Source organism: Alosa sapidissima, chromosome 3 (assembly GCF_018492685.1).
Source record: "Alosa sapidissima isolate fAloSap1 chromosome 3, fAloSap1.pri, whole genome shotgun sequence".
Classification (NCBI taxonomy): Eukaryota; Metazoa; Chordata; class Actinopteri; order Clupeiformes; family Clupeidae; genus Alosa; species Alosa sapidissima.
In genome coordinates, this window is record NC_055959.1 from 11,684,392 (window position 1) to 11,704,884 (window position 20,493).

Below are 20,493 nucleotides of genomic sequence, written 5' to 3' on the forward strand. Positions count from 1 at the left end.
AGCTTTGAGATACTGCTTGATTGCATACTGTAACTTAACTTAGTTTAGTCTCCTCAATGTACTGTGTTGTGATAAGACCTTAGCAGAGTTTACTTTAACTTTAATTCAGCAGTTTTAATGCTGCAAATTTGCGCAGCATGGTCGGTGCTAAGCGGATTTAATTGCAATTTAGCCCACTGTGTTCTATGCAGTGCTTCTATGTGGCAACAACAATCCTTCAACAATCGTGAATATTTTGTTAAATGCACATGCAGAGGAGGAGCAGCGGGCTCGTTACGAGAGAGAGCGGGCGGGGCGAGGAAAGAGTAAAAAGTGCAGCTCAATGAATTTATTTTATCTTAATAATTCTATCTTTAATTTAAATAGTAGCCCTACAACATAGAACATCAATGTGTGGTGGCCGGTTTTGATTTCGTGGTGCCCAGCCACAGATTAGTCAACGTATGGAAAACACTGAAGGTGTAAAATAAAAAATATTTAGCAGCACACGTTATGCTTGACGAATCGACGCTCATATTTTGCGTCGACGTATTTTTTGCGTCGACGTCATCGATTACGTCGACGCGTTGTCCCAGCCATCTCCAAACCTACCACCAATGCTGGACATAACTCAAAATTGGCCTGTCCTCCATGCACAGTAACAAAACTAAAGGTCAAAAGAACAGCATTCATATTCCATGTGTCATTAAAGTGGTGTATCTTACCACCACAGTGGCTGATAAGTTGACCAAATTCACCCGCATTTGGCTGGTAGTGGGTGCTAATTTCCATTCCTGACACACACACACACACCTGGCCCTGAGCCTACCTGCTGTAGGACCTCTTCAGGGAACATCCAGTGGAGTTCGTTTGCGTTCAGGAGCGTCTGAACAAACTCGGCTCCGTGGCGGCTGCGGATCTTACGGATGAGGTAGACACGGTACCAGTCATTCTTGCTGCGCACACACACACCCCTCACGGCAGCTATGAACGGACCTGTCCATGATGGAGGCTGCTCTGGACCTCCTGCAAACACACACACACACACACACACACAATATATTGATCGCAGCATAACGATCCCAGCATGATCAGATCTTGCTTTAGGGCACAGAAGGAATAAAGCAAGACTAAGATGGGCATTGGCTAGAATGCTGTACAAATAGTCTAAGCAGACACAACCACAATAGGCCCAAATATGACATACTGAGTATGTACTGTATGTACCAGTACACCAAAATAATTCATCTAGTAAAATTCCTGAAAACAAATCATCATTTTTCATTTTGAATATTACATCTGGCCAACAATTATTTCTGACTAAGCACAACAATACTTATAAATGTATAATTAGGCCACTGCCATTTGTGTGTGTTTGTGTGTGTGTGTGTATGCGTGTGTGTGTGTGTGTGTGTGTGTGTGTGTGTGTGTGCAAGTTATGGTTACCTGCAGCGATGTAACTGTCACCAATGAGCTGTGCTGCAATGTCCAGACAGAGGCGAAGACGGGACAGCTGCTGCAGCAGCTCAATGCAGACAGTCTGCGCAGATGTAACCCTCGACTGCAGGAAGTCTCGCAGGAAGACGCTCTCCTCCTGCAGACCCACCTGTCGTTCCTTTACCGAGCGCCACTGCATTCTGTCAAACATGGAGTCCTGACACACACACACACATTTAAAAAGTCCATCTCTCTCGCTCACACACACACACACACCAGTGTTTCCCATACATTGACTTATCTGTGGCGGCCCACCACAATATCAACATTGACCACCACACAATGATTTTCCAGGTTGTACTAAATTGTGCTTAAATCTAGTTAGCATCATAACCACGCTGCGCTAATTTGTTAAAAACTGTTGCATTTAAGTTAATTCTGCAAACCTACCACCACAAATAAAGTTTAATTCTGTGGGAAACACTGCACACACACACACACACAAACACACACACACACCTCCAGGCAGTTGATGTAGAGCGAGTAGAGCTCTGATTTGTCAGTCTCCTCCAAGATTCTACTACCCTCCACAGCAGACAGGTGTTGTTGCAGGTACACCTTCACATCATCAAAACTATGGGGAGCAGAAGACACAAGATCAACACATCCATACTAATGTAGAGTAAGGAGATGATGCGGATACATGGGTGAGACTGGGCTGGGCTAGGCTGGTGTACCTGTACTTTAGGAGGAGCTTCAGCACTACAGAGCGCACCACGGGGTTTTGGTCCACAGACTCGTCAAATGGAGACAGAGCCTTTGTGAACATGTGCGTCTTACCCTTACCTGAGAGTAAAGCAGACATGGACAAACACACGGACACACACACACACAGATATCAGTATTAGTGGTTAAACCACCACTGGAGTATTAGTGTGTGAGCGCGTGTGTGTGAGCGCGTGTCTGTGTGTGTGTGTGTCTCACGTCCGACAGTGGGCAGGGTCCCGGCCTCCACCATGAGAAAGGAGAGCAGGTGCAGGATGACCTCTTGGGACGGCGGGGTGTCATGGCCGAAGCACACGCTGGACACCAGAGCGATGAAGAAGCCGTTGCAGCGCTGCCTGAAGTGGGCGTTGCGTGTGATCAGGGCCCTGTCCAGAGACAACACGTCAGTCAGTATGTTACAATGCACAGAATGGGAAACACACCTTGGCATTACAGTTGGTGCATCCAGCTATAGAACAGTCTCAGCAAGTGTTGCGTAAGTGATCTATGCCGAGCTGTACATAGTGTTCTTGCTCTCTACTTCAATCACCTGCCACACCTGTGCTGCCATACTGTATGCTTGGACATTGTGTCATTAACCCTCTTGCCACACCTCTTACACCGTTAAGGAATGATCAAAGCTTGCTTCTCCTTTTGCCTATGTGCCTGCATCATGTACATATGTTTATGTCAGGTGTGAGTAAATGTGTGAGTGTGTGGGCTTCGTACTGGATCTCCTCAGAAGGCTGCAGTCTGAAGTCATCAGGGACCGGCTGCATGCACAGGGGGCAGTACATCTGTCCAGGGCCGAGCCACTGGCGAACGCAGGCCAGGCAGTAGATGTGCTCACAGGGGAGGGCCAGGGGGTCCTTGGGGTCGGCCATACACACCGGGCACAGCTGCACCCCAAACCTGTAGTTTGGACAGAGCAGGGTGGCGCAGATGAGCTAGGGAAGTCTGGTGGCATTAGGAGTTAGTATTCTAGTAGAAGTATAGGAGGCAGTATAGGAGGCTGCTTATCTGGCAGTGTGAAAAGAAAATGTGGTGACCTGGAAATGGATCTGGAGTGTTACAGAGGAGATCTCTACAGGTGCAGTACTGTACACTAACATCTTAATGTTGCCCTATTAATCAATAACACAACATATGGTTATGTGTACGTAACATATGGCTCATCTTCATGTGTAGCAGCTGTGTTCCCTTGACCATTAAAATGACAACGCTGAAGGTCTGGCCTAACACAACGCCTTATATCAACATGAGTTATATCAACATGAACAAAGTACAGAGACTGAGAGCATAAATTAGAGGGCTTTGCTGGTGTTTGTGTGTGTGTGTGTAATAGTGACCCTCCCAGGGCTTTACTGGTGAGTGCTGCCAGTGGGGAGGGCTGAGAGACCCACCTGAAGATTTGCTCCACGGCACCATCTTTACAATCCTTCAGGATCACCAGCACCGCCTCAAACGGCTGCTGCTGCTTCAGGTCAGGGTTCTTCTCCAGAACCTTTCAAACACACACAAAATGCAAAGGGTAAATACAAAACACACACAGAACACACAACACAGAGAGCAAATACAACACGTAGAAGTACATAAGTATATATACTCTTTTGATCCCGTGAGGGAAATTTGGTCTCTGCACAGTGAACACACAGTGAGGTGAAGCACACACTAATCCCGGCGCAATGAGCTGCCTGCAACAATAGCGGCGCTCTGGGTGAGGGGTTAGGTGCCTTGCTCAAGGGCACTTCAGCCGGGCCTACTGGTCGGGGTTCGAACCGGCAACCCTCAGGTTACAAGTCCGAAGTGCTAACCTGTAGGCCACGGCTGCCCCCAAACACAGATAATAACAAAATAATATGTTTAATTTATATAGTGCCTTTCTCAAACCCAAGGTCGCTTTACATAGTGGGAAGGAATATATAAACAAACAAACAAAACAATACAACAAAGAGAAGCTAAGTCTATATATGTGTTGGGTGTGGAGAGAAGTGATCATTAAACAAAAAGGTCTTGAGATGTGCTTTGAAGAAAGGAAGAGAGGGACAGTCACAGAGAGGTTGGGGGAGGGAGTTCCAGAGTTTGGGGGCCAAGGCACTGAAGGACCTGCCACACAGGGTAAAGAGTCTGGTGCGGGGGTTAGTTACAGTAAAATATTTTGGTCAGAGAATCTGAGTGAGCGGGAAGGAGTGTAAGGGGGAGCAAGGTTGTGGAGGGCTTTGAAGGCGAGTAGTAGTACTTGTATGACTGAAACCAATTAAGGGCTGTGCCAGAAACACCAATAGCAGACAGACGGAAGATTAAAACATTGTGGTTGATGGTGTCATCATGAGGATGGGAATGTTAAGTGAACCAGAGTCAGCACACAGGCACACAGACTACACACAAACACACACACACACACACACACACACACACACACACACACACACACACACACACACACACACACAAAACACAAACATAACACAGCACAGAGAGTAAACACAAAATTAAATGATCTTTAGGAGACGGAAGGAAAGAGCGATTCTGAGTTCTGACCTGTCCGAGCTTTTTGGTGCCTTCCACCAGTAGAGGAGCGAGGTTCTGGTCCACACTCTGGATCCCCAGTAGCATGTTTTCCACAAACAAAGAGAGAGTGAAGATGCGACTCCACCCACGTCTACACAAAAACACACACAGACACGCACACACATGAAAAGACAAACCTTTCATTGGTTAACATGTAAAAATGTAAAATTAAAAAAATAATTTACCCGTGAAACCTGTGTCAATTTCATACAGTACATTTGTGAATAACTGGATGCTGTGTGTGTCACCCGGTAGTTTGTATGAATGTGTGTGTGTGTGTGTGTGTGTGTGTGTGTGTGTGTGTGTTTCACTGAACTCACTGAACTCTGGTGACCATGGCCGTGCTCCTCTCTCTGTAGTGCTGGACATTCTCCTCAGCGCACACCAGCTCCACCGGCACCTGCAGCTGCTTGAGGCGTCTCAGCCACTGGGCACACTGGGCCTCGGAGGCCAGGGACTGCGGCTCCAGGAACTCTACACAAGCCAAGGCAGCATACACATCCAGCACCTATATGCGCACACACAAAGATGAAAATTCAGACATGTATGTATGCATAACCAATATGCTTTGTGTATATATTTATAAGTGTGTGTATATTCCTTTGTGTGTGTGTGGTGTATGCACTTGTTGAGTCTCACCAGCTCCTGTCCCTGTTGGGCGTGTGCGTTGCTGAGCAGGGCCTGTGTGATGTGTGGCTCGATGCTGAGCATCCTGGAGAGGTTCTGCACACGGGTGCAGTACTGGTGGTAGGCCAAGTGAATCCAGGGCAGCGCAAACACCTCACTTTCCTCCTCACTCACACGCAGCTCATTCACACAACACATCAGAGCAGCACAGAGAAGCTGGAGAGAGAGAGAGAGAGAGAGAGAGAGAGAGAGAGAGAGAGAGAGAGAGAGAGAGAGAGAGAGATTTCATATTATATATACTGCAGGCAACAATAAGGAATCCATGCCTTTACTTTGACACTAATTCTATGAAAGAAATTGAATGGCGATGACTGCCGCAGAACTCACCTGCAGCTCTTCCTTTGATGTCACATTCATTGTCATGGCGATGAAATCCTGAAGGTACCTCTGGAAAAACTCTACCTGCATCTCAGCATCTGATTGGGCGATCTGCCGACCCAGAGGAGTCTTCCAATAGAACTCCTCAAACTGCTTCTGGGTATGGCCTATGAAGACAATTCACTAACCAGAATGAACCAAGGGCAAGCACTGGTCAATCTGCATATCTTCTGGTGAGAAGGTAGTGAGAATCCCTATTTTTGAGAGCCTGATGCTCTCATGCAAATATGGTATGTAAAATTAAAAAAACTATATTCCATGAGAAACACCAAATACCTGACATACTAAATGTGCTCTAGTCAGTAATATATAATCTGGAATAATCATTCTAATCATCAACAAATCTGGTATGCAAAAACACAGCCTTTTATTTCTGATGACTCCAACTATTTGTTACTGTGTCCCTTCCTGTCCCTTAGTTTAGTGTGCTGCTGCCTCACCCTCTCTCTGCACGTGGACCCACAGCTCCTCCAGGTAGTCTCGGATCCTCCAGCTGAAGGGCATGCTGCAGCCCTGGCCACCAGCTGCCCGGATGGAGCTCGGCACCAGGATGGTCTTCGCCTCAGAGCTGCCCGAGAGAAGAAAGAGTTGGTTGGAGTTCAAGGTAACATCATCTTGATTCATCTCCACTCCACATTTCTTGCGCAAAGTGAGATGTCAGAGGAAGATCACATTCACAACCCAAAGAAGTTGGACCTCTATATTTCAGCAGGCCTGCTGTCTATTAGCTCTTCAAGAGAGAAAGCAGAATTTCACAGCGAAAACACCCTTGTGTGCGTACCTGTCCACTCTGGTGTAAGGGACTTCCAGTAGTTTGGCATTCTTAAAGATGTCAAGCCACAGAGCCTTCAGGGCCTCACTGGCATCAGGGTCCAGCAGCAGGTCCAGATTAGAGTCCCGATCGATCACCGAGATGAGCTGAGCGAGAAAGGGAATGACCACAGCCTGGACGCGCTTCCATAGAGTATGTCTATAAGATGACAACAACAATTCCTTTTAAACATGTTTTTTGTTAAAAGGCACACTACATTCACATACAAGAATTCTGCATGGGAAACCTGAACAATACAAATGTGAACAATTCTGTATTGGGAATCAACATGGACAGCAGGGCTAAAAATCAATACCACCTCAGGTTGATCACATTCAACTTAAGCAGCATAAGTGGATGTGAATGCTCCACCTGAAGGTGCCCCCCTCCTGCAGTGCGTCGATGTTAGCGGCCTCCTTGAAGACCCAGGACGTGGCGGAGTGGGAGCCTTCATCACGGGCTAGGAGAAGCAGGTGCAAGCGCGTCTTCATAGTCCTCAGGAACATGGCTAAGGACATCAAAGTCAGTTTTATAAACGTCACTGCAGTTATAGTATAGCAGGGAATATTTCAGTACAAATAGCACAGAGCTGAGTTGGAATAGGGCCATGCACCCAACATTTTTTCTACCAACCTTAAGCCGAGCCTCTGATAACTGCTCAGTAGTCATACAAACGGAACAAGCTGATGAAATCAACAACTCGGCTAAACCAAAACACTCTGCGCAAGCTGAAACAGAGATATGCACAACCCCCCCTGCTGTGGGGCCCTCTAGTAGTCACCCGCTAGCCTCCACTGAAATGCAGACCTTGGAGAAACATAAACAACCAGCTCAACAATGCCCAGCTATGTCTACTGGACATACATGTAAGATGGGTATTGCTGAAATGACTCAAATTCAAATCACTGGCGTCAAACTCCCCGGAATCTCAGCAAACAAATGGATGTAACGTGCATGAGGAGATATCACCTATTAAAGCTGCTGAGAGCCTATCAGAAAGGTCATGTTGCAACACCAGTACCAATACCCCTCCCCACCTCTGTAGACTCCTTGCCACCACAAAGACACCAGATACTCCCCAGGACCTCAGCAGCCAGATGGAGCCTCTGAACCAACATTCAACCCCAACCTTCTTGATTTCCCATTACCTTCCACACCCAATCACCTCCCCACCCAATCAAACTCCTCAGGCCACCCAACCCCCCCTAATCTCCCATCACCATCCCCACCCAATCAAACTCCCCAGGATCCCCTGAATACCCATCACCATCCCCACCCAAGTATGATGTTCCCTGCAAGAATGGAAAGACTGCTGCCAGTAGCCTTGCAGCTTTTTAGTAGCCCAAGACAGTCAACAGACAGACAGTGTTTTACTAGCCCAAGACCTTTAGCACCAAATAAGTGCAGGGCACCTCCACACTCTCCCCCTCCCTATTCAGAAGGATATCTTAAGCAGCAACAACAACCTCTTAGTTCATATTCTCAGCCGGCATATAGCACGGAATGTGCAGTGGAAAATACTGATGGCAACATCAGGGGACAGATGACTGTACTGCATGATATTCTCAGGGTCCCTGCAATAGAAATTGTACTGACAGTAGTTTTGAGAACATGCCAGGACCCAGTAAGCCTAAGCCATTCTTTATTCCTGTATTGACAAGAAATAGAAGACAAGTGCATCAAGCTTACAGGGTAAACCAGTCAAATCTCCTACCCGTACCACAACAACCTCAGATTTCCCCCGTGGATCATATTTCTCCAACACTAACAGCAAAACTAGCACTTCTCAATATCAGATCTCTTTCAAACAAATCATTCTTAATTAATGATTTGTACACACAACCTCGATTTTTTACTTTTAACTGAGACATGGTTAGATCAAGCAAACAGTGCTACTACACTCATCTAATCAGCTCCCCCAAATGTTTCTGTTTTTTGAGTGCTGCCAGAGCAAATAAGAATTTTCAAAACATCTTTTCAGTGCAATCAGTCATCATTCGGTGACTTTACATCATTTGAATATTTGTGTGCACATATTAAGTCTTCTCCTCAGATTTTATTACTATTTACTGGCCTCCAAAACATTCATCTAAAGTCTTTCTTGAAGAGCTAGGTGAACTGCTGTCAGTCATTTGCATAGAGTTGGACTGTCTTATTATATCAGGGGATCTAAACTTGCATGTGGATAATCCTGAAAACAATTATGCCAAGGAATTAATTGCGCTAATCAATACTTCCTCCCTAACACAGCATGTACATGTACAGGGGCCAACACACTCTCTCGGCCACACCCTCGACCTTGTTATCACAAAGGGTCTCAATGTCTCTACAGCTGTTAAAGACCTGGCATTATCCAATCATTTCTGCATGTTCTTTGATGTGTCTATGTCCCCACACACTCAGAACAGAGCTATGATGGTAAAAAGGGGAATCATAAATGATCAAGACAAGTGCTCTCTATGAGCAAGCACTTTCACAGACGTCAAGTCAACTGTCAGACTTGGTAGAAGACTTATTAAATCACTTTAATGCAAAAAGGCAAACAATGGCAAACCGACGAGATGCGCGTTTAGGAGAGTTTTAATTGCACGGGAGGGAGGGGGATGTTTTTGTTTGAACATCAACAGAAGTGACGTATCCCCGCTATCGCTGATACAACCTTTAACAAATTCCCCCTCACAATTACAACAATTAGCACAAAACCCCCCTCACAATTAGCCACTTCTCAAGAAGAATAACCTGGGTGCCTCCATGCTAAACAATTACAGGCACATATCCAATCTTGGCAAAATTATTGAAAAATTGGTTTTCAATGACATACGCCTCAATACTGGCTCAAATCATATCTACAAGAAAGGAGCTTCTTTGTTGCCATCGGCAACTGAACCTCAACACCATTATCCTTGACCTGTAGTGTTCCCCAGGGGTCGATCTTGGGGCCACTATTATTCAACCTCTATATGCTCCCACTTGGACAAATCATCCAAAATAATTTGATTTCATATCATAACTATGCCCCAAGAAGAATGGGAGAGTAAGCTTTAGATATGAATGAACGATCTGAAGTCAGTTCTGATTTTTCAAGACACAAGTGACTGAAGAATCCATTTTTAACAACTTTTGCACAGTTTCTTCATGACACGCAATAGCTGCCTTTATGGTGCCATCTTCAATTTAAATTAAGGGGATTTTGGACACTCTTCAGTGCAAAAATCACATATATCAGGACAAACACTACTGATATGAATGGCTTCACATATGAACTCCAAGGCTGTAATTTTGTCAGCATACAGTACTTTGATTTGTGACTATGATGATAACCTGTGGCGTCACAGTCAGTGTGGTACCCATGGCCATGAGGGGGTTCTCACCTTTAAGCTCCTCGCTCTCACTCATCAGCATCAGCAGAAGCTCCACTCTTCTGGTGCTGCGCACGCCCGCTTCGTCTCTGAGCATGCCCACTGCGCTCTGCACACAGCTGCGCACCAACGCTGTGGTGTCTAGAATATTCTCCCAGCCACCAGGTTGCTATAGGCATTACAAGCAAGGTAGTGGGGTGAAAGCAACATCAAAAACAGATAAGAAATCAACCAAAATTCAAACAAAAACAATCCTTCCTTCAACCCCATAGTGCCAATTTATCAGCGATTCGTCAGATTGATCAGAAAATAAGCATCTGTTGACAGAGTTAACACTTACAGCTTCCTCCTGCTCCATGGGCTCTGGGTTTGTCTCTGAGTACATGTCTTCCACTTCCATAGCTGTCACATAATAAAGAAGGGAATATTAATTTAGTGTGAAAATTGTGAAAGTAGTGTAGAGAAATGCCACTACTACTACTGCAGGGGTATGCAAAGGAGGTGGGTAATCAAACCTTCAGCTCGATCGTTCTCCTTCTCCTCAAACAGCTGGCTGATGGTGAGGTTCCTTAAAGCCTTGATGTCAGAAACCATGTCTTTAGACTTCCGCAAGTCATCAATGTGAACTGATCTCCATGGGCCTATTATGGGGTAAGATCATGAGAGTGTATCAAAAACTGAATTGATAATTTTGACACCACAGACCACCACGACAAACTTCTGGCTGAAACTTACAATACAAACATGGATCACGTTCACCCAGATCTGCACAATGCTGGAAGAAATCACACGTGCCCACTGATTTGATGATATCAGAACACGAAGTAAGACAATGTGCTGCCTTCAGAAACAGCCATTTATAACCTCTCTATACACTTTCAAAGTTTACAATACTTCGGATTGTCTGTAGCGACCCTATCCACCCTACCACCGAAGTGTAAGAATATTTTGAGCCTTGTCAGTGATTTGAAAATAGCAATTTATTTTGTAGGGGTGCACGATTCAGCAAATGTCACGATACGATTCAATAACAATTTTTGGGCTCAAGATTCGATTCAAAATCGATTTTCGATTCAAAAACGATTCTCAATTCAAAAAACGATTCGCAGTATAAAGTTACTTTTCCCATATGATTGCAGTAGACAAACCATTTAAAAAAGAAACACAACCAATGAAATGTACAGTAGTTTAATAACACCCTTACTCAATGTCAGCTTTGAGTAAGATGTATTGTTTTCATTCTGTCCACTTATAAAAATGGCCCTTAAATGATGACATCTGTTGATTTCCATTTTATGGAAACTCCATACATAAGATACATATACTTCATACATTATAGCATATTACAATACAGCCTATAAGGCCTAAAGAAAACATATTTATTTATAGAAGAGCAAAGTAGCCTAGGCCTACACAAGACTAAACCATAGAGAGGGCTGAAATAAAAAGGCTATCATGATCATTTTGCCAACAATGACGTTGAACCATTGATTTGTTCAGTGTACATGTATGTGTTTAACTTAAACCAACAATTATAATTTTGACTACATTATTTAGTATAGGCCTACTTGATGATAATAGCCTGCCCTCTAATAGTCCCCTGGGCAGATGTACAAAATACAGGGAATCATGTGATAGCCTACTGACATTGATGCTGATTGAAGAGGATGCAGCTTGAAGGTTTAATATTTCGGCTGAATATTTCAGTTCAAAATGAAATCAAAATTACACCTCTCCCTTTCCTCCCAAAGTAACATTGTAGGTCCTACTCTCCTGCTAAAGTAAAACGTTTTGCTTTTTTCATACCGCGCCAGGATTGTAGGTTACATCATCAGTTTAACAAGTAAAAACACTCAATGGAGAGCAACTAGGCTATGTTTTCACTAAGAATTTAGCTCAATATTACGTGCAAGACTGGTGTTTTACCAAGCATGCAAACGTTTTTCATCTCTTAGCACTGTCACCGTACGTTTTCTCAAGGTGATATAGAAGGCCATCCCGAAGTAGGCTTAGGCTATTTTTTAGATGACATATGCGGCGCCAGGTTCACGGAGGTGAAAATGAAAGGTTGTTAACTAAACTATGTAGTAGGCCTTAGGTAGACAGACAGGCTTTGTGGTTAAAACTTTATGAAAACTAGGCACAGTAGCCTACACGGCAGAAATTAAAATTCAATATCAACATCATGAGATTGTTATCATTATCGAAAATCCCGACAGGGCGAACCCGACCCGAAGCTAAAACGAGAGAGAGAAAAAAAATAAAACTTTATAAATTATGTCTTTTAAAATCGATTTGTTGGCCTTTACCGTTTCATAACTTCTGCTGATAAACACATAGGCTTAGACTACTTCGCCACGCACAACACATCAAACATTCTTTAGAATACAGCAGATCAACCCGTTTGCCTTCACTTTCATCCGCTTTTCATCCACTTTGCGTCTGCTTTAACAAATCCATTAGTGAACGGGCTGCTTGCTGAGGATGAAAGACGTGAATCAGAAACACAAAACCTGTTGCCTGTGGTCCGTTAACCTACAGCAAAGGACCTCCGAACGTTGGCGAAATGTGCCCTAACCCGTCGCCTTCAATGAGGATGGAGCAGGTTGTTTCTTCGAGATTTGCCCAGACTAGCCGGTGCACTCATTCTCTTGATTATCTAAGTGCCCAGGCGTCAAGAGTGTGAAATCAACGCGGCGCCATCTGGGAATTGCGAGCTAATCTCATTTCAGGAGAATAGTTTAAACGCCGTTACAAAACAGAACAAAATATGAATTGATTTTGTTGCACACCCCTATTATTTTGACGTGGCTCCATGCCTGCTGCTACAGGCTATAAACCATTTTGTTGGTTGGTCTACCTCAAAACTCTGATAGTAATTTTGCTCCCAAACGAAAATTTTAACTCATTATCATCCATGTCAGGCCCCATTTCAAATGCATTTAGGTTTAACAAAGGAAGCGTGTTGTCATACTGTACATAACAGATTAGAACATAAGGCAAAAGAAGCGGAGTAGGCCTATGCCTACATTTCTGCTGCACTGTGAGCAATAAACATATATGGGCGTTGCAGGTCAATGTGCATCTAATGAGAACCGAGGTTGCAGAGGTCGTACATGAAAACTGTAACATAAAACAAGGAAAACAAGAGAAAAACATATGCCTCACCTCCATGAAACCCAACATATGAGGTACCTCCTTCAACCCTGGGCAGTTTGGTAATGAAATAGACGAACACTGTCTCTTCAACTTCTTGTTTTGATTTATTAATTTCATTAATTGCAGAGTATCTGAAAGGGAATAATGTTGTCACATAATTTCCTAGGTAAAACAAAAGAGTTATAAGTGAACAAAAGTTACTTAGTATAAGACTCACTTTGCTGAAGCGATGAGGTTTGAACTGTGAGTGGCTTCATCAAAATCCGTTTGAATTATAAGGATTTTTGACCCAAGAGCAGTATCCAAGAAAGTTCTAGCAAAAGAAATACAATTTATCAAATGCAAATGTACAACTTTCCACATGGTTCTTTATCACCATTCATGTTCATATTTGTCCAACCTGATCTTCTTCAAGAAGGAGTACTCTGTGTCGAACTGTTGTAAAGAGAGGAGTTCAACACATCTCACGGGTTCTTGAAGTTGTCCCAGATCTGATGCTGTCAACAGTCTGGAGAATGTGGTCACCTATAAAATATGCAGGGGAAAAAGCATAAAGCATTTAAAATTCCCTTAAAATTAACATATCTAACAGATTAATAACATGGCCATAGCCTTATCTAGATGTGTCCATATTGCCATACATATAATCTTCACAGAATTATAGAATATTAGGGGTCTCATGACTCATGAGCCTCCCTCACAGCTGGCTAAATGTAATACAAAATGACTCGATTGATGTTACCTCAGTAAAGGAGGTAGAGATTCTGTCCTTCTGCTGGATCTGAGCGAAGATGAAGTCAGTCAAACAACTGTGCTTCTGTTCCTCAAAATAGAGCCTCTCCAGGTGCTGACTCTCCACACGAGACAAGTTTGTGCAGTCAAGCCGAACCACAGCATCTGGAGTTGTGCAATTCAGCAAGACTAGCTTGGCTTCTTCAAGCACTCTCTTCTGGTAGTCTGGTGTTGTCATGTTGTCTTTTAACTTCTCTGTTATTTGCAGAATGACGGAGGCACACGTATCAGAATGATAGCCAATGAAAGCATCAGGGAGCTGGTATTTGTGCACCTGAATGGTCAGTGACTGACTGTTATCGGGAGAAACAAATGCCTTCACCCACTTCTCCAATTCTTTGACAATCTCCTTTTGTTCACTACCAAGGACAGTATTGATGTCTAGGTAATGCTTCTCCAAACGGTTGATGAGGGGAATGGGAAATTGCTTGTAGACGATCTCTTTCTCCTCAATAACAATTAACCTGAAGTCTTTGTGCACCCTGCACTTCACTCGATGAGTGCCAAGCCCCAAATCCACATATTTTTGCCCTCCAAGGCAGACATAATACTGATTGAGGGCATCATACAGACTTTCATATAAGTTTTGCAAGTTCAGTAGCACAACAGTCTGGCCGGTCTCCATGCAGATCTTTACTCGATTGATGTTTCGGCAAATCTGGGTGTATTCCTGGTCCTTTGGAAAGCTGGAGCCGAATATGATCTCTGGTTGGGTCTGCTGAGTGAAGAAAGTCTGCTGAAGGATCTGCAAAGCTGCATAGTTTTTGGTCAAGACAAGCAGATAACGGCATTCCTCATCTTGTCCAATGGCTGTGATATTCTGTCTAACAAGCTCAATGGCATTGATACTTTCCAGGTTGGGTTTGATCTGCAGCCTTTCAGTGAAGACTTGAACTGCATTCACACCATCTTTTCCACTGAAGTTCCTCAGTACTGCTTCCACAATCTGCTCTGCACCAGGCTTTTGCCTAGAGGTTTTTGCCATGGCAAATACCATCTTGATCAAACTGTAGTAATCACGCAGTCCAAAAAAGCCTTTTCCCTGGCGTTTGCAGACATTCAAGTAAGCCCTTGCAAAAGGCTGAAAGAAGTCCCTCACCGTCTCAAGGACCATTGCTTCAGATGAACATATTCCTTTTGCACTTTCAATCAACTCTTTCTGATCAGGGTCTCCACGGGACACAAAGATCCCTCTATTCATCTTGGCAGGGTCCAATGCCCAGTTAGATATGCCAATGAAACCAACCTTTTTGTGGGGCAAGGGTTGATCATCAATGCATCCCTCTTCCAATAGCGGGTGTAGGGTCTTCAAAGGCATTTTGGGAGAATCTTCAGCCAATCCAATCTCATCCAGAACTACCACAGAGATGTACTCTTTGAGGTTCTTGCCCTCCTGAAAGCGGGCACACTGTTTGAAAGTATTGATGATGCCATCTGGAGTGGAGTGAGGGCTGCACTGAAAGGACACCAAGTGGATCTGCTTAAGATTACGGTACAGATCTGAGTGTGCTGCTTGACCCTGCATGGCATCAGCTACCAGAGTTTTGGAAAGAGACTTGGAGCTTCCTGGTTTTCCCACTAGAAAAAGGGGGATTCTTAGTTCAATGCAAATCACCATCATGAAGACATTTTCCTTCAGGGCATTGTTACGGGCAATAGTATCCCCAAGTGGCACTCCGCTCAACATCAGATCCTGCATGAGGGAGATTTCTTCATTCATTTTCACTGGAGTATAGACTTCTCTGAAGTACTTACTGACCTTTGTCCTGTACTTCTCTTTGTCCTCTAGACAAGCATGGTAACACACTCCAATTGCCATTAGTAAGGACCACAGTACTGGGTTTCTGTCATTATCAAACCTGTGAGCTCTTTCACTTGGTCCAGGTCTTCGGTTTCTTTGGTATTTTTCCAGCTCACCAAGGAGCATTGGGTGATTTTTATAAAACCACACAAATGTCTGCATGCAACGCTCTACATCCCTAAGACTCACAAAGCTGCACTCATCCATTCTGGTCCTCATATACTTCTGGGATGATGCCATGACATCTGTAATTATGCTTGTGTATCCTACACTAATGGAGTGCTTCTCAACCACTCTCTGGACTATCTGCTGAATGTACATTTTCTCTGTCTGGTCATTTAGCTGCCCAAAATCCCAGACCAATGGTATCATGCTGGGGGGCAGAGCTTGAACTCGATAAACAAGTTGACGAAGAGGAATGGTCCCAAGCTTCTCTTCTGTTTCATCAGCCCTGACCCTGTACCCCAAACCAGCAGATTCCAATCTCTTAATCATCACATCTGTGTGTTTCCGGTATGGATTACAGGCAGCGATGATTTGTAAGCCGGTGTTTGGATTGAGCTTTTTTCCCAGTGCAGTGTTGTCACACAAGACTTCCTTTATACTGCTAATGGCCTCAGTTGTGTTGGCCTCATCAAAGAAGAGGACAGAGTCAAAACCATAGTTTTCTTTGTTGGTGCAAGCAATGGCTTCAGCGTCTCTCACTTTCTGATAGATCATGTCTGAGCTTGTGCCCCCATGTACTTTGACAAGTGTCATGTTTTCTGTGTTCACTCCACTCCTTCTAAGCTCACAAAGAAACTTGATCAGCCTAGTTTTTCCACATCCAGTCTCTCCCATGATAATGACTGGGATCCCACAACGGAAGCGCATGTGAATCGCAAGCATTTTCAGGATGTTGTCTGTTGTCAGTTCGTAAGTGTCATCAGGATCAAGAGGCCACTGAATTCCCAAAACATTGCAGAGACGTTCAATTTTCTCTCCTCTTGGGAGCTTATCAAAGTCCATGTTAAAAGGGACTCGGTTCAACTTTAGGCCCTCATACAGCTCTATGGTCATGATGTTCCCCTTAATCACTCTTTGTGTTGAAGGATCAATGGCATCAACCCCATTCTGTCCATTTGGTTGAAGGTGAAAGCCAATAAATGTCATGGATATGTGATCATCATTAAAGAAGATGTAAGGGTGTGGTTCTGACTCCCATCTTTTTCTGATCCTGAATGGAGCCAGATCTGCCTCGTTCAACTCGGTAAGATCCATCTCGAACCTTCCAGGACTCTGATCTGAGATGCTGAGAGATGGAGTAGCAAAGTCCTTTGCCATGAGAATCATGAAGTCCACCACAAAGTTTTTGAAACCTTGCAATGTATCCCCTGTGAAAGAGGCATCACAGAACACAGATGTTTCACAGTCCCGTAGCTGTAAATTTAAAAACCAGGCAAAGTTTCTCAGTTCTGCCCAAGAAGGATCCATAATACCACAATATACAAACATCATCTGAAGACATTGTATATGAGTTCCCTCTACTCCTTTGTATGTAAAGTCATCCAGGTTGGCACGGTTATGGAAACGCATCAAGTATTGGTATGGTCGCTGAAAGCCTTCACTTCTGAATTCCTGATCATCCATTAGAGGGTCTTCTTGATCTGCTGGATGAAAACCATCATCAATTCTCATCTCCAGTTCAAGGACCTCTTTTGGAGGACGGCAGTAGATAATTGGGAACACATCCAGGAAGGCAGCAGAGTTATTTGTGTTCTATTGGGAGACAAACCAGATAAATAGATGTAAAAAAAATCTTAATACACTTTTATACAGTTAACACAGTACCGGTATATAAAATACAGTTTTATATTACACTCTAGCAAGTTTTAGGATGTGCTCACAGTTGTTGGACCATTCCTCAAGTTTCCATCAGATTGCAAAAGCTCAATGATGTACAGATGATTGTTGCTGCACTTCCACATTCTTCCCTCAGAATCCATCAAGTACTGCAAGACCAGAAGTTTGAAGAGGAACTCATGCAACCCTTTTTGCACCTGGGACACATCACAACAGAAAATATTTAAATAATTTGAACATGGCTCAAAGATATGTATTAGGCAAAAGTAGATACTGATACAAAAAAAGCCAATCATGAAAAGACTTCATTAATGCCATTGATTTCTAAAAATTCAATAAAATCTGTTAAAATAATCTTACTGAAGTGGTGACATCAAAATGGAAGATTGTAAGGTCTTTTCTCTCCATGCTTTCGAGTAATGAATGAAGAATGATGTTTTCATCCACCCTGGGCTCGATCAAGCGGATACACTTAAGCAGAGATGGCTTTTTGGTAATCCTTTTCAGTTTCTCATACATTCTCTTTATATACAGTGACTTTCCTAGATAGACATATAATAAGGACTTTCATGTTCATTGTCAACATTTGCTATATATTCTTAAAATACTACACACATTACACAAAAATGTTTCAAAATTATCTATCTACTCACCTACACCTGCTCTTTTGGAGGTCACCAACCCAACACGCAGCCCTTTTTTGAACACAGCAGCTGCACTGGACTGTTCTGAGGGAACTCTGTAATGAGAGGTCAGGTACTCCTGTATGTCTCCCAGGTGCTCCAGAGGCACCATGTGCAGTCGGTACTGACTGAAGGCAGAGGGGATGTAGGTATGCTCCCGATCAGCACTACAGATGAGAACCAGGCGGTAGTCATCTGAACTCTGCATTTTCTGCTTGTGGAAGAACTGCTCAACCTTGTAGCTGGCCTCATAGGGGAGTTGGTCTACATATAGCATGGTGTAGATCTTTTTCATGTCAAAGTCAGATTTTGCCATCAGGCAGCGGCGGAGAAACAATTCAACTTGCTCATAGGGTGTTTCGGGATTGCAAAGCAGTACCTCATCATACGTCGGAAGGGCCTCTGAGCGACTGGCCATGTAAATAGAAATACAGGAGGTAAGGATCTCAGCAGCAGGACACACAATGAGATTTGGACGCCCAGCAACCAGTCCTTGTGGCAACTCTCGCTGAATGGCTCCCTTTCTCTTCTCACAAATCATAATTTCCTCATCACCGCTATCCTCATCAACTTGGTTAGCTAAGATTTCAAGCAGCTTTCCTAGACGTCCAACATCAAGAGAATCTGGGAGAAAGGCATTCATATCTCTCATGTAGGCATTCCAGATCAGATCCAGTTGGCCTGGGCCTTGAACAGTCTCCATCTTTCTGAAAACAGAATCAAAGTTGGAATCTAATTCAGCTTCCAAAGGTTTACCGATTTCTTGAGAAGTGGGAACCTCAATAAAAGTTTGAAATTCAATATCATTGTTCTTCTCAGGGGACTCTGTCAGTAAGTGATACTGCAAAGAGTGCCAAGACTCTCTGAGGTTGGACAAGTTGCAATCTGATTTAATGAATGAGAGCATCATAAGGGTCTGTTGATCAGGTTTTGTTATGCTCTTCTGTGTCAGTTTACTGCAAAGGTAGACAATCTGCTCAGCAGTGAAGTAGTTGAGATAGTAATATTGAGAACGCTGTTTGTCCATGAAGTCCTTCCAGAAGCTAAGGCATGTCTCCATCCTCTTGCACAGTTCTGGCAGCTGCTCAACTGGACTTCCTTCCACTATGATCATGCTGACTGCGCTTCCTAGGCCAAAGTCTATTATGACTCCTGCCTGCTCTGCTTTACAGTTAATGTTGGCCTGCCACTGACGAAACAATGGATTGCCAGCAGCGTAGAGATCAATGAATGCTACCGCCAACCTCTGCACACTGGCAAAGACCTGAGGAAGTGCATAAATAATTACTTACATAGCACTTACATATTTCATTAAATAGATGACATTAATATAATTACAAAGACACAGACTGTATAACAATTTTATAAGAATTAATTCACGGTTTAACCAACAACTTATAAGAAGAGTTTTAGCTGATTCAGTCACGGTTAATTAAAAAAAAAAAGGTTTGCAGTCTGGTAAACACACAAAACATGTACGCCTATATGATAGACAATCCCCTTATTACATACGAATCCTCTCGACTGGTGGAGAGCTAAAAGAGAGATTTCCTGAAGCTGGCCACTAGGCATTATCTTTGCATACCGGTGACATTAGTGTCATCCGAGCAGGTATTCTCCGCAGAATTCTCTCACAGTCAATAGACTGCGCACAAGACCATCTCCACAGCATAAGTTGCCATTTCTGAATAAAAATCTGTAAATACTAGTTGTCCGCTATACTCAGGGTTGGAATAGGCTATAGTATTTTTATTTTCAGGTATGAAAATGACACAACTTTCCATTTTGTTAAAACGTTGGCTGTTGATCATTAAATAGATTAAATATACCAGATAGTGGAACATCCCTAATAACAATAAATTGCAGTAATCCTGCATCTCACTGTGTGTACCTCAGCAAAGAGATCAACCTCACTCTGACCCTGGTCCCCTTTCCCAGACATGAGCATGAGTTTGTTCTGAAGATCTCGCAGGTCCTCAAGAGAGTAGTGTCTCAGTTCTTGACCATCTTCGTGTTCCTCTGGAATTTGAAGTGTTACTACCGTGTCTAGGCTTAGCTGGAAGACAACACAACAATTAATTAGACTAGAATAGGAATGTTTAGGGACTGGATGACTAACTATACTGACTGCTGCTAATGATCTTGTGACCTCTTGATGTCCATAGAAAAGCAAAATTTGGATTTCACCTGTTTCTTTTAAGAGACCATTGGGAGAGAAGGCGAGATAAT

General features: G+C 43.6%; 1 protein-coding gene across 5 annotated transcripts in view; it reads right to left on the minus strand.

The window, feature by feature from the left end:
* Positions 1 to 20,493, minus strand: part of rnf213a (ring finger protein 213a) — a 59,899-nt gene that overhangs the window by 15,456 nt on the left and 23,950 nt on the right. For 4 of the 5 annotated variants that reach the window (XM_042087814.1, XM_042087812.1, XM_042087813.1 and 1 more), the window contains 25 exons: positions 20,156 to 20,320; positions 18,235 to 19,528; positions 17,942 to 18,123; positions 17,626 to 17,778; positions 13,889 to 17,497; positions 13,547 to 13,671; positions 13,364 to 13,459; positions 13,156 to 13,277; positions 10,503 to 10,628; positions 10,328 to 10,389; positions 10,000 to 10,156; positions 7,001 to 7,136; positions 6,599 to 6,787; positions 6,258 to 6,385; positions 5,767 to 5,924; positions 5,392 to 5,595; positions 5,073 to 5,260; positions 4,723 to 4,843; positions 3,585 to 3,685; positions 2,911 to 3,093; positions 2,401 to 2,567; positions 2,154 to 2,262; positions 1,936 to 2,050; positions 1,426 to 1,633; positions 809 to 1,005 (listed from right to left, as the gene is read on the minus strand). In XM_042087814.1, the coding sequence (XP_041943748.1) occupies positions 809 to 1,005; positions 1,426 to 1,633; positions 1,936 to 2,050; positions 2,154 to 2,262; positions 2,401 to 2,567; positions 2,911 to 3,093; positions 3,585 to 3,685; positions 4,723 to 4,843; positions 5,073 to 5,260; positions 5,392 to 5,595; positions 5,767 to 5,924; positions 6,258 to 6,385; positions 6,599 to 6,787; positions 7,001 to 7,136; positions 10,000 to 10,156; positions 10,328 to 10,389; positions 10,503 to 10,628; positions 13,156 to 13,277; positions 13,364 to 13,459; positions 13,547 to 13,671; positions 13,889 to 17,497; positions 17,626 to 17,778; positions 17,942 to 18,123; positions 18,235 to 19,528; positions 20,156 to 20,320 (8,295 nt within the window). The remainder of the gene's footprint in view (positions 1 to 808; positions 1,006 to 1,425; positions 1,634 to 1,935; positions 2,051 to 2,153; positions 2,263 to 2,400; positions 2,568 to 2,910; positions 3,094 to 3,584; positions 3,686 to 4,722; positions 4,844 to 5,072; positions 5,261 to 5,391; positions 5,596 to 5,766; positions 5,925 to 6,257; positions 6,386 to 6,598; positions 6,788 to 7,000; positions 7,137 to 9,999; positions 10,157 to 10,327; positions 10,390 to 10,502; positions 10,629 to 13,155; positions 13,278 to 13,363; positions 13,460 to 13,546; positions 13,672 to 13,888; positions 17,498 to 17,625; positions 17,779 to 17,941; positions 18,124 to 18,234; positions 19,529 to 20,155; positions 20,321 to 20,493) is intronic. The other variant, XM_042087815.1, reaches the window with a different exon arrangement.